Below are 18257 nucleotides of genomic sequence, written 5' to 3'. Positions count from 1 at the left end.
AATCAGACATCAGAAAATTCCAAGGTTGGCTTTAAAATCACAGGACTATTTTGGAACAATTATAAATATGGGTTTCCTTTTATTTGCCTTCTGAACCTTTTGGATACATAGTTCATGCCTTGAAACTGTTCTCTGCAACCAGAAGGGTTAGAACAAGTGTGGGGAACCTAAGGCTGTGGGGGTCAAATGCGGCCCCTGGCTTGCCTGGATCCAGCCCCCGAGTCTCAGGGCTCCCCCTCAGCATTGAGGAGCCCACACTGGTGCTCCGGCTCCTCTGCTGTCGCTCCATGGGGCTGGAGTACACACAATTTACTATCCTGGGTCCCCCAGGCTCTGTGTATGAGGGGAATATGGGAAGTGTCGTCCTCATTTAGGGGCCACATCAGTGAGGATCACTGAGGTGCTTGTATAGTCACTCAATGTCAGGAGCAGAGACTTTAAGAAAAATTCAGTATTGCAAGCCATGATAAAAATCACAGGAATTGGCAATCCTGGTTTACTGTTACAGTTCAGCTGTTTTCTCATGGGACTAGCTTCCCTGCAGTTCACATGTGGCGTGTGCTGCAGAACGTTAGAAAGTCAGGATACGGAATGTTAATTCCTATAACCAGTGTGGCTGTTTCATACGTTTCATACATAGGCCTCTGTTGTCTTCCTGCCTTAGTGGGCATAGGGCAGTGTTTCCCAATTTTATTTGGCCACGGAACCCCTAGAGTTGCCTTTAAAAAAAAGAAGCCCCTGCCGCGTTTTGTTGAGCAAAAAAAAAAAAAAGCCCTCAGCCTTTTAACAGGGGGTAGGGGAATGCCAGCTATTCACAGAACCCTTTCGCTTCGCAGATCCCCAGGGTTCCCCGGAGCACCAATTGGGAAACACTGGCATAGGGGATACACTCCCAATGGATTGAACAGGAGCAGCATAGAAATGGGGTACTAACTATGTTCCAAACTTCTCTCACCCCTCCATATGGAAGCCTGTTTTTGGATTTTGCATTGACTTTTGATGCTTTGTAGCTGAAAGGGAGCTATCGGCAAGATTAACATACGAACAAAAGGTCCTTCTAGCCCAGAATCATGTCTATTAGCCATTGATGGTCCTATCCTCCATGAATTTATCTAGCTCCTTTTGAACCGTTATAGTCTTGGATGTTACAATATCCTCTGGAAAGGAGTTCCACAGGTTGACTACGTGTTGTGTGAAGAAGTACTTCCTTTCATTTGTTTTAAACCTGCTACCTATTTATTTCATTTGGTGATCTCTAGTTCTTGTGTTATGGGAAGGAGTAAATAACTCTTCCTTATTCACAATCTCCATACCAGTCACAATTATATAGACATCTCATCCTCCCTTAGTTGTCTCTTTTCCAAGCTAAAAAGGCCTAGGCTTTTTAATCTCTCCTCATAGGGCAGCCATTCCATACCCTTAATCATTTTTGTTGCCCTTAGAATAGGGGAACACTCTTCACAACATCAACTCACCCGTCCCCTGTTTTGTGGGCCTGTTTGCACTAATTTACCTTGGTTTCTTTGGTATGGAATTCCTTACCCAAGCGAGGTGGGATTCTGGGAGTAGCAGAGGTTCCCTGGCAGCACAGCTATTACTAAGGGAGCTGACAAGAGGGGAGTTGTTCCAGGAGGTCTGGTGAGGAACCAGAAGCCAGCAGAGTACTGAGACTCAGGACCCCTGTGTGGAGTGCTCCAGTCTCTGAAATCTGCTGAGTTTAGGGACTAAACCCTGGCCTGTGCTGGTTCTGCAGCAGGTAATCCATCCAGACCTTCATGAGCAATGCCAAAGGGTATGTCTACACTACCCCGCAAGTTCGAACTAGCGGGGTAATGTAGGCATACCGCACTTGCAAATGAAGCCCGGGATTTGAATTTCCCGGGCTTCATTTGCATAAGCGGGGCGCCGCCATTTTTAAAACCCCGCTCATTCGAACCCCGTGCAGCGCGGCTACACGGGGCACGAAGTAGGTAGTTCGAACTAGGAAGCCTAGTTCAAACTACCTAGTTTGTGCCCCGTGTAGCCGCGCTGCACGGGGTTCGAACGAGCGGGGTTTTAAAAATGGCGGCGCCCCGCTTATGCAAATGAAGCCCGGGAAATTCAAATCCTGGGCTTCATTTGCAAGTGCGGTATGCCTACATTACCCTCCTAGTTCGAACTAGGAGGGTAGTGTAGACATACCCAAAGAAACTCCAGATAGCAAATGTGGAAGCTTGTAGTGGCCAAGATAAATAATTCCTTTATTATTTTGAGTTGACCTGTCCTGTTAAAATGCAGCATAACATGCACTCTTTAGCTTGAAAGGCATCTGATGCTGTCAAGAAAGACTTGACTCTAGTTGAAACAAAATACAGGACTATGTAGCACTTTAAAGACTAACAAGATGGTTTATTAGATGATGAGCTTTCATGGGCCAGACCCACTTCCTCAGATCAAATAGTGGAAGAAAATAGAAAATTTTCTTCCACTATTTTCTTCCACTATTTGATCTGAGGAAGTGGGTCTGGCCCACGAAAGCTCATCATCTAATAAACCATCTTGTTAGTCTTTAAAGTGCTACATAGTCCTGTATTTTGTTTCAGCTACACCAGACTAACACAGCTACATCTCTTGACTCTAGTTGGGCATTTCTCTCAATCCCTGTGCCTCCTTGCTGCAAACAGAATGCCTGCTGCAGCCTAGGTCTTGAGGGTAGAGGTACCTCATAAGATGCATTCCTCTTATAATAGCCTCACTCCTCAGTTATTCAGCACACCACAACCATGACACTTTCCCACCTGATATGCAAATAGCACATTTAGCAAGTGATCTCCTATTAGAATAGCGGAGGAAGACATTAGGAGGCTGTTACCCACTTAACCTCCACATCAGTCAAAAAGAAACAAAAGAAAAGAAAACACTTGTGATGGGATGTGTTTAGGATTAGGATGTGATCAAACTGAGTTGAAGAGCATATTCTGAATATTTAAAAATAGTAAAACAGCTCAGCTATGGTGAGATCTTTAAAAAAAAAAACAGTGAAAGGGAAACTCTCAGATGCCAGGATCACATATTTTAAACATATTCCTAGTGATACATGTACAGAAATATAATCATGCAACTAAAAGAATTTTTAGAAAACTAATTTACTCTCTCCCTTGTTCATAATTGCATGAACAGAGAGGCAGACATAGGATAAGACTATGTCAGCTGTTTACCTTCCATATTTGATTTAGCATTAGCCTCAATGAAGACAGGTTTATCAGAGTGACTCTTCTGTCTGCCAAGGAAGCGTGAACCTTGCTGGGTTGAAGGTTTTGAAAATCTTTAGTTGAAGTTCACAAACCATTTTTTCTCCCCTAATTTAAACCCCGTGGCTCTCAGTCCTTTGCTATGTCTAGTCTCTGCTGTGTGCCGGAGAGGTAGGGAAGCTGCAAAGGAGGTAATTGCTACTCCCCAGGACTGGGGCCACTGAGAGCCCCAGATCCAGGATACCAGGGGGCCAGATGGCAGCACTGTATCTCCTACCCCACTGGGCCAGTCAGAAGCCCCGGATCCCCACTGTGCAGTGCTGGGTGACAGACCTGGATTCCCAACCCCACCTGGGAGTCCTAGACCTTCACTGGATGGCTGCCTCAGACCCCTAGAGCTTGCGGAGCTGGATGGCAGCCCCAGACTTCTGACCCCCACCATATGGTGTCAGAAGGAAGCCTTGAAGTTTGTGGGTCCAGTCATCAGGCCTGAACCTCCCTACCCTCCAGGGCTGTCTCGGAGTCCCCAACTCTGCCACGTCGATGCCCTGATGATGTAGGGCTGGCCAGGAGCCCCGGAGCCAGGATCCTGCAGGGCCAGGCAGTCTTTAGCACACATTGAGAACTGTTGCCCTAAACTATCTTATAAACACAGTGACCATCAGACCACGGTTTGCCACAGCACAGCCAACCACGCTGCCTCCTGCTCTAGCACAGCCCCAAAAGATCTACTTGCCCCCATGCAGACAGTCTTCCTGTGTCAGGCGAATCTCCAGCTGGCGCTCTGCGCACAATGGGGCTCAGGTTTGAGCCTAGGTGTTTCCCAAGGGTGGTTCAATAATAAAACAAACAAACAAAACAGCAAAAGAATGTAGCTGAAGGGAAGCCTGCGCTGTGTGTCAGGAGGTATAGGTGGACTTACGCCTTATATGCCCCTAGGCACAGCATCTTCAGTACCATCTCACATCCAGAGACCGCTCCACAGAGCCCCCACCATCCTCACTCAGTGATCCCTGCTTGCACAGCCCCCCAACTGGCCAGTAGCCCACAGACCCTCCCCCCCAATTGTTTCCTCTAATCTTTTTTGTGTGCGGAATAATTTGTATGTGTGCCGAGGCATATGTGAATGTGCACCACCAATAGAAACCAAAACCTTTCTGTGGGCATCTGCTGATCAGCTGGGTGGCATCTGGATGTTTTCTGAGTGGCCTCACAAGCGCACAGCTTACAGGGAACATTTCCCCCCACTGCACAGCACCCCAACACCCACTGACCTCCCCACTGCCCACCCAGCACTCTGTACAACCCTCACTACGGACCAGCACTCCTTCATAGAAATCCCCCTCTGGCCCCGAGACCCACTCTACCTTGCCTCCCAACTGCACTCACTACCCCTGCTGGGATGTGACTGTGTCCAGTAAGCTGAGTCCACAGTACAGTCAGGGCCAGCTAGGGATTGCTTTGGCCCCTCAGGAGTGGCATGATCGGCCAGGCTGGAACAGAAGCAGGACCTGTCCAGCCCCTTTCACCTGCCTAGTGATTCTTGCTTGGTCCTGCCCTGAAGGCAGGGGACTGGACTTGATGACCTCTCAAGGTCCCTTCCTGTTCTAGGACTCTATGATTCTATGATTCTGGAAAGCAATCCCATTCCAGGCACATCCCATTTTCCTGGCACAACCAAACCTGTACGTTGCTTTAAGTTATGATAAGAGGAAACTGAATACCCAATTTGGTGGCCCTAGCTTTTACTGTTTAGGACTTCTTGAACAAACAGACAAACACACAGACAGACAGATAGAACAGACTATTCTACATAGAACAGACTGTCTCAAATAAATAGTAGACAATGGCTTCACCCCTATCTGGTACCTACCTGGTTTCATTTTTCTTCCTCTTGCACCAACCTACAATGTTGGGATCGGAAACACCACAGAGTGGATATTTAAGTCCAAACACTAAACCCCCTTTGTGGATACTGAATTAAGAAAACATAAATAAACTATTATTGCTTTGGAATTTGTCCCTTTTTTTTCAACAGTGTAGACAAAGCCAATAAGAGAGCTGGTCAGAATTTTTCCATCACAGCCATTTACTGATGAAAAATTGGGGTTTGGTAAAAGGGTTTCATTGTTTGTTTGGGTTTTTGGTAAAAACAAGTGTTTGCTGTGGAAGTTTTGTTTTTGTTTGGCGTTTTTTTTGTCAAAAAAAAATCCAGCTCCCTCCCCCCACCTCCCCCGCCTCAAGCTATGCTTTTCTGCCAATAATTTTCAGTTTTGACTTTTTGCCAAAGAGAAAAAAAATCTGGAAACTTTAGATGAAACATTTCCTGGTTGGTGTTTTGGGGGACCCAAAAATTCTTTAGCTAATTCCATTCAACACAACCTCCAAAGCAGTCTGATTTGTCTTCTTCAAGAATGCATAGCTGAAGGAAAATGCAAGCCAACACCTGATAATACAACACTTACATCTTTTCCATTGTGTGAAAGACAGCAAGTGGCTATTGAATAGTGTAAATTAATTACTTTTAAAACTATGATTACTGTCTTTGATGTTCTAATGGTTAAGATAGTCTGGACAGATTGCAGTGATGGGTCGTGATGAGAGTGGATTAAATGCAATGGTATTATCTTTGGATAGCTGGAGGGCTACTCTTGCTGTTCATCAGTGTACCTGCTGAGCACCTGAGAGTAAAGACAGACCTTCAGTATCTGGAATTTAAGTGTTTAATCACTAGGGGAAATGCCCCTTTATTTGAGGAATTGTCACCCAGTCCAAATATTTCTCACTTTTCCTTTTCCTTCCCTTTAAAGGAAAGAATATCCAGGATGTCTATCAAGAAGGAAGGCGCCCATAAGAAATGGGCTGCTGTAAAGGAAAAACTTGCACCCCAGGAGAGTGACCAGTCAGAGGCCAACTTGGAAAATGCAGAGCCAGAGCTCTGCATTCGCCTCTTACAAATGCCCTCTGTAGTGAACTACTCGGGTCTCAAGAAGCGACTGGAGAGCAGCGATGACACCTGGATGGTCCAATTCTTGGAGCTGAGTGGCCTAGATCTGCTCTTAGAAGCCCTGGACAGGCTGTCTGGAAGAGGCGTATCCAGGATTTCTGATGCCCTGCTGCAGCTCACCTGCATTAACTGTGTGCGAGCTCTCATGAACTCCCACAAGGGGATTGAATACATTGTCAGCAATGAAGGCTATGTCAGAAAACTCTCTCAAGGTAAGACGGCTTATTCTTCCCTTTAAACACACACAGGTCAGCTTCCTAATAAGGGTTCTTTCTGCTTAGTCACCAACTCCTCTCTGAACATAATATTTCACACATTATATATTAAAGAGTTTTAAAATGTGTTTTATTATGTTGCTGCCTTTTAAGCATCCAAGGACGTTAAAGGCTATTCTGACACCTACTCATTTAATAAAATAGGGATATTTTCCTCTTAAAAAACCTACTGGTTTTAAATGCCATTTCCCCCCATTTCTGGCATATGGGCACATTGGACCCATTTCTGCACTAAACTCCTTTGAATTTTGCCAACTAATTGTCAGGGACATATGGGCTGCGTCTAGATTGGTATGCTTTTAACGGAAAAGTTTTCCGTTAAAAGCATTTTCGGAACAGAGCGTCTAGATTGGCACGGATGCTTTTCCACAAAAGCACTTTTTGCGGAAAAGCGTCCGTGCCAATCTAGACGCGCTTTTCCGCAAAAAAGCCCCGATCGCCATTTTCGCGATCGGGGCTTTTTTGCGGAAAACAAATCTGAGCTGTCTACACTGGCCCTTTTGTGCAAAAGCTTTGCACAAAAGGGACTTTTACCTGAACAGGAGCAGAATAGTATTTCCGCAAGAAGCACTGATTTCTTACAGTTGGAAGTCAGTGCTTTTGTGGAAATTCAAGCGGCCAGTGTAGACAGCTGGCAAGTTTTTCCGGAAAAGCGGCTGATTTTCTGGAAAAACTGGCCAGTCTAGACACAGTCATGCTGTTTTAGGGTAACATAGCAGAGTGTGGACAGTTAATCAAATGGGCATCAATAGCTACAATTGACAAAGAAGGGGGTCTCTATGGTTAAGACATAGAACATTCCAGTTCTATACCCTGGTGCTGCCTGCCACACATTTCCCATGTGACCTCGAGCAAGTCACTTAATTTCTCTAGACTTTGGTTTTCATCTGTAAAATGAGGATAATGGTGCCTTCTTTCTTCCAGCCTTTGTGTATCTTGGGTGCTTAGATTTAAGTACTTCAAGGCAGCTCTTATATTAGTTTGTATAGTGCTAACCAGAATGAGGCCTTGCTCTTAGCTGAGGTCTTTAATGTTTTTCTGTACTACTAATACCACATGTATCTGAATTCATGTCCTGCTCCCAGTCAGTAACTGGCCTGGGCGTGGGAAGTTAATGATCTAACCAATGGACCAAATTCAGTGATGGAATCCTGGGTCACATGCCACTTGAGGGCTGTTGCATACATGCTAAGAAGAATTACCATATTTACAAACCCATTATTTATAGCTATTGAAAACCGCCACTGTTTAATAAGCTTTTCTTTTTTAAAGTGACCTTCCTTTTTCTTCTCAAAAAAAAAGAAAAGAAAAAAAAAAGAAAAGAAAAGGCTTGTCTTTTCTAAGAGCAATAAAACACATGAATGAGGATTTTTCACTGGCGAAGTAGAAGCATTTGTAGGATTATTCAGTAATGCAACCTCTCAGTTTCAGTGTAAAAGATCAATAAGATACATCCTGGCCGATGTTCTGTGGAACACACAGGAAAAGGAGAAGCAGAACTTGAGGATGGCTGATTAGAGCAATTCGTACTGGGCCCATTTAAACTCAGTATAGGACAGTTAAAAAAGAAACCTGCCACGTTTTCCTGCCACCAGTACCTTGCTGATGTACCTTACAGACAGAGTAGTATACGATAATACATATGTTTCTCTTTTGGCAGCACTGGACACATCTAATGTCATGGTCAAAAAACAGGTGTTTGACCTGCTAGCTGCACTCTCCATTTACTCATTGGAAGGGCATGCCCTGGCTTTGGATGCTCTGGATCATTATAAGGCAAGTGCATAGTCAGAGGATTATTTGTTATTATTTATCCAGGTCCTTGTGTAATAGGTAGACCAGTGTGAACTATTGTTCCAACTCTGATCCTGCATGTGGATGCACATGGATGCATCCCTTCCCTGTGGGGCACAGCATAAGTATACGGATCATGCTGCATCATTCTGGTTAGAGAGTCAGGGACTTAAAGAATGAGCTTTGTAGCAAGTAAAAAAAAAAGAGCTGCCTTCCTTGTCAGCGGAAGTTCGCATGGCTGCACAATGACTCAGCTTGAGGCAGCCGGTTAGCAACTGTAAGGACACTTGTGGCCCTACCAGCATGAGTGGAAAACTCACAAAAATTAAAGGTACCCTGTCTGAGGGTTTCACAGGCCACAAAACCCAGACCTGGATGGCTGCACTAGAGAGCAGGAAGGACTCTCACAGCAGGTCAGAGAGAAGTTTTCCAATGCAAGTGATCAGTCTCCATTTGCTTTCACTGCTCACTAGATGTGAGCTCAGTGATTGAAGCAGCTGTCTGTCCCACTCATTTTTCTTTCTCATGTTTAGTGAGACATGCTGATGAGGGGTCAAGATACCAACTTTGTTTTACAGTCTGTTTTTGAAGGGGGAAAAAAGTTTCTGCACTGGAACATCTCCAATACTGTTTGTGTGTTAACAGACTGTGAAGAACCAGCAATATCGATTCAGTGTCATAATGAATGAGCTCTCGGCTACGGATAATGTGCCATACATGATAACGCTGCTGAGTGTCATTAATGCTGTGATCCTGGGGACTGAAGAACTAAAAACCAGGACTCAGCTCAGAAATGAGTTTATAGGTAAGAAGGTTGGTTGAATGTAGCTATATCAAAGGAAGTGAACTCTTGAACTAAAGCCAGTTCTGTGGTAGGCTTTCAAATTGCCAGTAAGAGAATTAAATAAGGAGGGACGGGAAAGCGCCAGATTGCATTATCCACCTAAGCCATCAATAACAAACCTAACTTATAGCCAATGCAATAACCTTTGACTCTTGTTTTATCTTTGATAAACCTTCTTTAATCCTATTATTTCAAACTGAGTTCTTGTTTGTCACATACGCTTGATCTTTTCTTGTATGCTAACAGAATTCCCGCTTACTCTGCCTTAGATATACACTGTAACCTCTACTCCATGAACTAGTTTAATCAACTTGTGTCTGTAGCAACCCACTCCTTATTCAGGCCTGATCTACATACACAATTTGGTCAACATAAACTGCTTTGTGTTGACCTAGTACTGGAAGCATCTTCACTTAAATTTGGCTCCTGCCAGTATAGTAACACCACCTCCCCAATCACCATCATTGTAATTAGGTTGATGCAGTATCATTGTAGATACTGCGTTGATTATATTAACTGTGACTGGCTTTAGGAGCTGTCCCACAATGCCACACACTGACAATACAATTGATACAAACGCTCCTGCTGAGGACGCACATCACCAACACAAAGACCCAAGTGTGCACATACCCAAGCTATTTAATAACTGCAGTAGCTGTATGCTAATGCTATTTAGGTCAACATAATTGTGTAGACATGGCCTCAGTAATACAGAGCCAAATTGAGATCTGATGCAATTCCTCTTACAGTTAGTGGGAGTTGTGTTACTTTTGCCAGGACTCAGTTTAGCTTATACAATTTAGCACATGATTTAAGAATATAGCGGTCTCTAATTGCTTGAATGTTGGCTACAATGAGACAAACATTCAAATATTCTATTTTAAGAAACTTCATGTTCAGCTGAGGATAATGCACCTTGTTTTTCACAACATTGATCCTGCAGATAGTTAGCTTCAGAGTATTATGCACATGCACAAATATTTGCAAGATTAGGATCCAAGCTCTTTGTTATTGACCGTTATCCTTTCTGTGTCCCAATCTTGCAAATACTTATACATGTACTTAACTTGACTCATTCTGGGTAGTTCTGGTGAAGGCAATGGAATTGTTTGCAGTAATTAGTAGTAAAAGCATGCAAACAAGTCTTTGCAGAACTGGGGCCTTAATTTTTGTTCGGTTTTCTGCACAGCCTTACCATATACAGTGATTGAAGGTTCCAAGAAGAGAATTAAATCATCTTGGTAATAATAAAAAATGCAACTTTAAATAGCAATTTAACCTTTTGCACCTGGGAAAGGTTAGATTTTATGTATATACAAATGCCTTACAGAAGTGCCTAGCATCTAGTAGATTAGAATGACAACACTTTTTATTTTCCTCTGTCAGGTCTTCAGTTGTTGGATATTTTAACCAAGCTAAGGTAAGGCTTTCTTCTTTGAAACTTTATTTTATAATGTGATTCATGTTGATAAAACTATAAAAATACATAGTGCTTATTTAAGCAACGCTGTCACTTTGCCCACATTTCTATCTTATTTCCTTTATAAAAAAAATATTTGGCTTACTGTATGTTTACCACTTCTGTTCTGAGCTCTCTCCTGGTAGAGCTATAAAACCCCCTGTGGTATCTCATTTTTTCCTCCTTTTCTGTTAACCATCGGCCAGAAACAAAACCCAAAAACCACACGTTCCCGAAACTGGATGTATGTTTTTGCACTAGCTTTTTTCTAAACCAAAAGCTAGCATCCAGGCATCCCCAGATTTTGGAGTGTTCAGATCCAGATCTAAATTCTGATGCGTGAGCCCATCTCCATGTTCTAGGTCACAGATCCTGTAAGTATTTGTGCCCATGCCTAATTTTCAGCATGTGATATAGTCCTGTTGAAGTCAACTAACCTACTTCAGTCTTACAGTTAAGAATGTGTTTGAGGGCCTGATCCACATAGCACATTGATGTCAAAGTGAATCTTTCCTTTGGATCAGGCCTGATTTGTGTTATTGGACTGGAGCTAAGCACCTTTCAGGTTAAGCCCTCAGTGTGGGGAGGCAGATGCATCAGTGTTTTCCATGTGACAACTGGATTCTTGCTCTAGGCAGCCTTTTAACATATATTGTGTTACAGAATAGTTAATCAAAAGATCAGGTCCAAAATCTGATTTCCTCTAAAAGATTTCTCCACCCACATCCTGCCAACTCACCTTTTATGGCTTGTTTCTGATTTATCAACACAGTTGTGCTTTTAAACAACGTTTTTCAACCTGTGGTCTGCAGACTTTTGGGATCTGCAGACTACATCTAAGATTTCCAGAAAAAAAAGGAGGGGGGAGAGAAACCCATCTAAATTACTGTTGTTCCTATCACACTGTAAATATGACAGTGGAGGTGCCAAATTCAAAATCTTTCAGACTTTCATTACACAGCAGCGTTGGAAAATCCATTTCCTGCAACACAGAAATCCAACAGTGGTGGTAAATTGAATCCAGGCTGTAAAGTTGTAAATCTTTGTTTTACCATATTTTTTCATTTTTGGAGGCTTATGGAATCCATTTTTAAGAGACAATTTCATTTTATGTTGTTGAAAGATAAACTAAAAATTATCACCAGACAGAGAATTACCAACTGGATAGTAAAAATTCATTGCTGTGAGTAGGGTGAGAATTTTTTTCCCCAAGCAGGTCTGTGCAGCATCTAGCTCACTGAATATCAATGCTACTGCTACTACTAATGCTACTACTCCTGCTGGCCCATGGGAATGGAGGGGCATCTCTGTTCCCATCCTCCAAACCTTGCCCCTTCTTGCTCCACCCTCGCCCCTCCATTGCAACCATCCCCCTAAGAATACGGCCTCGGGAGACAGAGTGCAATGGGGTAGGGAGGGCAAGGCCATGGATGGAAGGAGTGGGGCTTAAGGGTCTGGGACGGACAATTGCGAATATGCTACTGTGGTAAATGGCCTGCAGGCCATAAGTTTGAGACCCCTGCTTTAAACAAAACGGCTGCGTCTAGACTGGCATGATTTTGTGCAAATACTTTTAACGGAAAAGTTTTTCCGTTAAAAGTATTTGCGCAAGAGAGCGTCTATATTGGCATGTGCCTTTGCGCAAAAGCATCAATGCCAGTGTAGACGCTTTCTTGCGCAAGAAAGCTCCGATGGCCATTTTAGCCATCGGGCTTTCTTGCGCAAGAAATTAACTTGGCTGTCTACACTGGCCCTCTTGTGCAAGAATACTTGCGCAAGAGGGCTTATCCCTGAGCGGGAGCGTCGGAGTATTTGCGCAAGAACCACTGATTTTGTACAGTACAAAGTCAGTGTTCTTGTGCAAATACTCTGCCAGTGTAGACAGGCACCAAGATTTTGCGCAAAAGCGACCACTTTTGCGCAAAATCTTGCCAGTCCAGATGCACCCAACATGTTTTGCTTCATCCACACTTACCACAGTTTTAGGTGGGGCAGTTTTCAAGATTGCTTTTGTGAAGAGTTTGTAGATTCAATCCAAACAGACCACTGTGGATCAGTGTGCTGCTGTCTTGTCGAGTGTGTATCTCAGCTCACCTGATAGTATCAACAGCTTCTGGATACTGAACAATTTGGGGACAGTTTACTATTTGATTGCTAATCATGGCTAGATTACCTGTCGGAACAAACTGTTCATTTGAAAGGACAGTCCATGAGGAAACCATGTCACGTTTTAAGATATGTGCATAATAAATGTCAATTGTGCACATAGCCGGGACGTCTGCCCCAGCCCTTTAAAAATTAAGAAGCGTGCCGTGTTTCCATTACCATCAACTCCCGAGGTTGGGTGCCTGTTTTGTGAGTGCTGCAAATTATGGTTTCCAATAAATACATCCTTTTTTTTAAATCAGGGAAGTAACTTCAGCTGACAAAGTAAATAAACCATTTGAATGAATCGTTTATCCTTTGGATAAATAATTAGTGTCAGGTGAAAGGGGAAGAATTAAAAAAGAGAAATGTCAAAATCCTGTCAAAACTCCGAGCAGATTTTTCTTTTCTCATTTCATAAAACACATTCGGGGTCAGGTTTGGCCGCACTTCTTTATCTTAGCCCCTTGCTCTGGGAAGCTGTCCCATTGATTTCAGGGGGTTCCTTGCAAAGGAGGTACTCTGCAGTGGGAGGAGTGCTGGGAGAATTGGCTCCTTTATTAATAACAAGAGAAGGGTCATTTCAGTAATGAATTGTCAGGTTGGTGGGTGAAAAAGTACAAGAGACTCCAACACAGAAGTGACAACTGGAATTGGTGCTCTCCAATTAAAATGGGTGCTGTGATATTGTAGAGATATAGAAGATGAGGACCTGCTTATCCAGTGCGAGACGTTTGAGGAGTCCAAGTCAGAAGACGATGAGGAATTGTTAAAGATTTGCGATGGGATTGACATGAACAGTCACCACGAGGTCTTTTCATGCCTTTTCAATAAAGTGAGTGAGACCTACACTTGGGGGAAACTGTTCTGCAGGGGAATGACAGAGACCAGAAATAGGCGCTGAAGTGGTGCCTGAAAAGGAGAAGATGCAATTAATAGGAAACTGTCTTGTATTCCAGGTGAGCAGCTCTCCAGTCGCCATCCAGCTGCTGTCCATTCTCCAGACTCTTTTGCATTTGGAGCCTTCTCACCACTCCAGCATATTGTTGTGGGAATCTTTGGAAATCTTAGCACACAGAGCCATCTTGCTTGCAAATGACAGTAAGAACAACTTGTCTGTCTCCCAATTTCCCCAAATCAAATGGATATATATTACTTCCATTATGGGATCCACTCAGAATTAAACAGAAAAAAATCACTACGTAGTCTGTTCTGAAGTCCTTGGGTCACTGGAATCAGGATTTCACTCCTTTGGCCTTGTTTATACTACAGACTCTTTATCAGTACAGCCGCTCTCCGAATTACGAACAAGTTACGGACCAACACTTGGTCCGTAACTCGAAGTGTTTGTAACTTGGATCCCATAGAGTTACATGGCGACCGCGCTGTTCGTAAGCGTGGATCGCCGTTCGTAACTCAGATCTGCATTTACAAGTGCTTTGGTCGTAAGTGCGGAGGGTCGTAAGTGGAGGTGGTCGTAACTCGGGGAGCGGCTTTATAGATATGGCAGCAGAGTGCCCTACTGGAAATACGGCATAAATCAACTGAAGGAGTTCCACCGTCATAGGTACACCGCCTCTCTAAGAGACATTACCTTAGCTGAGAGCTCTCTTCTGTTGCCCCAGTTGCATCTACCTCAGGTTATTTGCTCAATGTTACTATGTTAGCTAGAGGGCATGATTTTTTTTCACGTTCCCACTTGAGGTAGCTACACTGGCAAAATATTGGAGTGTAGACTAAGGCCTTGTCTCTACAAGTGATTCCTGGGGTTTATTCTGATACAAAATCTATTGAAGTCAATGAGTCTTTCTGTTGATTGCAGTTGGTCCCATAAACACCCACAAAGGCGTAGTTAACATGCAAGGCACTCAGCAGGAATTGCTCACTGCAGCAGAGATCAGTGCCAGAGGTTTTTGTAACAGGACTAAACAAACCAGTGGGATGCTCATATCGCTACAGATCACTTGCTCCAAAGGGGATCTGAATAGTCTTTGATAACGGTCAGTTCACGTTTGTTTTCTCCTCGCCTTGGTCTAACTACCTGATTGTTACAGTCCAAGGGAACAGCATTGAAGAAGTCATGGAGAGGATGTTATCCATAAAGAAGTGCACAGCTCAACAAAACTCAGAGCGGAAGCGATCAGCTGAGGGAGTCAGCGAGAGCACTCAGACTGACACGGACTTAGGGGAGTCCCTGAGTGCGACTCTGAGCTCCGTTACGACAGCCTGCCCTCTGGCGGCAGCAGCACCTCTTCTTGGGCTACCAGCGGCTACAAAGAACAAGTCACCCTCCCAGCTATCAGCCTGCTCTACTTCACCAGGGCAGTGCATATCCCCGTCTAGTGCTGGTCCTCCTCTTACACCATCGCCACCTCCTCCTTCCCCACCCCCGCTGCCCACGGGCATGGCAGCTCTGCCAGCTCCCCCTCCCCCACCACCACTTCCTGGCATACCTACACCTCCTTCACTGCCTGGCCTGGGGGGCATACCTCCACCTCCTCCCCCACTGCCTGGCCTGAGGGGCATGCCTCCACCTCCTCCCCCACTGCCTGGCCTGGGGGGCATACCTCCACCTCCTCCACTGCCTGGTCTGGGGAACATACCTCCACCTCCTCCCCCACTGCCTGGTCTGGGGAACATACCTCCACCTCCTCCACTGCCTGGCCTGGGGGGCATGCCTCCACCTCCTCCCCCACTGCCTGGCCTGGGGGGCATGCCTCCACCTCCTCCCCCACTGCCTGGCCTGGGGGGCGTCCCTCCGCCTCCTCCCCCACCAGGGGGCAACGTGGAGGAAATAGTGGTTGCCCACGTTGACTATGCTTTGGGCTATGCCAGGCCTTTCCAAAAGAAGGTGAAGACTCCGACCCTGAGAATGAAGAAACTCAACTGGCAGAAGCTGCCTTCCAATGTGGTGCGAGGTAGGTGCTATACTCAGGCGCTGTTTTTGTCGCTGCTGTAGAGAGACGCACACACGTGGCTCCTCCCAGTGTGTTCTGCACTTTCTCCTTCGACTGGAATTTGTTGGGTTGGGGAAATAGTGTTTTCCTCATAGCTCCCTTCCCTCCCCCAAAGTGCCCGAACCTTGAGTTTCTTGGTGGCTATATTGGGCTTTGGGTCCAGTCCAGGGGGTCTGGAACAATTTTTATAGGGGAGCTGCTTAGAGCCATTCAACCTGTATGACAGTGGTTCTCAACCTTTTTCTTTCTGCCTCCCCCCCACCTCCCTCAAGCTATAGCAGCTTCCTGGCCCACCTGTGTCACAAAAACTGGTTTTCTGCATATAAAAGCCAGGGTCAGTATGAGGGGGTAGCGAGCAGGGCAAGCGCCCAGGGGCCCACGCCACAGGGGCTCCCAGAAAACAACACTGTTCAGACTTCAGCTTCAGCCTGGGAGACAGGACTCTGGGCATCAGCCCCATGCCATGGGGCTTTGGCTTTCTGCCCTGGGCTCGAGTGAGTCTAATGCTGGTCCTACTTGGGAGGCATTCTGACACTGGCTCATGGCCCCCCAGGAGGCCCAACACCCTGGTTAAGAACCACTGCTGTATATGATGGAAACCTCTTCAATTCAGCGGGTGTGGCAGCATCCCTAGCACCTATAGTCCAGTCTTCAGAGCTAGCTTCCGACAGTGTCCATTGCTGCACATTCATTGCAATGTAGTCAGAAAATGGGACTTGGAGAAGCCAAATGGCCAGGCTCTGGCTGATGCCTGTGCATGCAGGGAAGGGGATGGGATGGGTGCTAGCCACAGAGCCATTCCTCGCCTCCTCTTCCTCACCACTCTGTTCCCACCCCTGCGCAGGAAGACACCTGTGGTTGTGCTGCTCCTCCATCCCTGGTAGCTTTTGAAGGTGTCTTGCCCTCATCATGGTGCTTTAGTGTAAAGTCACAATTTAGCTCCCAAACAAATAGCTTTCTCTTCCGGTATGTAGCAGAATTCTCTCTATTAGAACTAACACTGTAGAGAGCTTTACATATGGGGGGGAGGTGAGGGGGATGTTATTTAGATGGTTCCTAATGAATCTGGCTGGGTAAAACCCATTTAATAGGCTGCTGCCTTCAGCTCAGCTAAACTGCTGGTGGCTGTAGATTTCCTGGTTTAATTCACCTTCAAACCTTTGGGATCCTGTCTGTGAGCGCTGCGACTCTTAAATAGTTAGCCCTAGTCCAGGTGAATGGGCCTCGTTTCTCATGTATTGCATTCCTCTTAGGGTATGTCTACACTACAAAGTTAGTTCGAACTAACTTTAATAGGCACTACACTAGCGCTCCGCTAGTTCGAATTTAATTCGAACTAGCGGAGCGCTTAGTTCGGACTAGGAAAACCTCATTTTACGAGGATTAAGCCTAGTTCGAACTAGCTAGTTCGAATTAAGGGGTGTGTAGCCCCTTAATTCGAACTAGTGGGAGGCTAGCCCTCCCCAGGTTTCCCTGGTGGCCACTCTGGCCAACACCAGGGAAACTTGTCTGCCCCCCTCCCAGCCCCTGACCCCTTAAAGGGGCACGGGCTGGTTACGGTGCCCGTGCCAGGTGCAAGCCTGCCAGCACCCAGCCAGCAGACCCTGCACCTGGTACGGCTCGAGCCACCCACCTGATGCCCCCCAGTCCTCCCCCTCTTCCCGGGACCAGGCTGGCAGCTCCCGGGAGCTTGCCCGGGACCGCAAGAGGTGGGCACCCGCCTGGGCTAGTGCGGACATCGTGGGCCTCGTCCACGACCTCCGCACTAGGCACAGGAAAGTGGCCGGCTAGGGCAGGAGAGCTGCCAGCCTGGCCACCCAGGAGCAGGTGTGCATGAAAAGCAAGGTGGTCCACTGAGACCCCCGACCCTGAGCCCTGAGCTTACAATGGCCGTCCTGGGTCAGACCAAAGGTCCATCTAGCCCAGTAGCCTGTCTGCCGACAGCAGCCAACCCTAGGGACCCTGGAGGGGATGGACCGAAGACAGTGACCAAGCCATTTGTCTCGTGCCATCCCTCTCCAGCCTTCCACAAACCTTGGGCAGGTACACCACTCCTACCCCCTGGCTAATACCACTCCATGGACCCAACCTCCATGACTTGATCTCACTTCCCTTTAAACTCTGTTCTAGTTCTAGCCTTCACAGCCTCCTGCAGCAAGGAGTTCCACAGGTTGACTCTTTGCTTTGTGAAGAACAACTTTCTGTTACTAGTTTGAAGCCTGCTACCCATTCCTTTCCTTTGGTGTCCTCTAGTCCTTCTTTATGGGAACTAATGAAGAACTTTTCTGAATGCACCCTCTCCACCCATCTCCTGATTTTAGAGACCTCTATCCTGTCCCCACTCTGTCTCCTCTTTTCTAAGCTGAAAAGTCCCAGTCTCTTTAGCCTCTCTTCATATGGGACCTGTTCCCAGCTCCTGATCATTTTAGTTGCCCTCCCCTCTCCCACCCTCTCTCTTCCCCTCTCCCACCTCCTTTTTCCAGTCTCCCCCAGTTTTGTTCAATAAAGACAGATTCCATTTTTGAACACAATTGTCCTTTATTTTC

At 45.8% G+C, this 18257-nt stretch overlaps 1 protein-coding gene across 4 annotated transcripts in view; it reads left to right on the top strand.

Moving 5' to 3' along the window:
• Positions 1-18257, top strand: part of INF2 (inverted formin 2) — an 80149-nt gene that overhangs the window by 32141 nt on the left and 29751 nt on the right. For all 4 annotated transcript variants that reach the window (XM_075926456.2, XM_075926455.2, XM_075926459.2 and 1 more), the window contains 7 exons: positions 6041-6449; positions 8173-8288; positions 8952-9111; positions 10537-10570; positions 13448-13589; positions 13714-13855; positions 14809-15672. In XM_075926456.2, the coding sequence (XP_075782571.2) occupies positions 6041-6449; positions 8173-8288; positions 8952-9111; positions 10537-10570; positions 13448-13589; positions 13714-13855; positions 14809-15672 (1867 nt within the window). The remainder of the gene's footprint in view (positions 1-6040; positions 6450-8172; positions 8289-8951; positions 9112-10536; positions 10571-13447; positions 13590-13713; positions 13856-14808; positions 15673-18257) is intronic.

Source organism: Pelodiscus sinensis, chromosome 5 (genome assembly GCF_052426305.1).
Source record: "Pelodiscus sinensis isolate ZL-2025 chromosome 5, ASM5242630v1, whole genome shotgun sequence".
In the NCBI taxonomy this organism is placed as follows: Eukaryota; Metazoa; Chordata; order Testudines; family Trionychidae; genus Pelodiscus; species Pelodiscus sinensis.
This window is presented reverse-complemented; position numbering and strand designations above follow the sequence as displayed.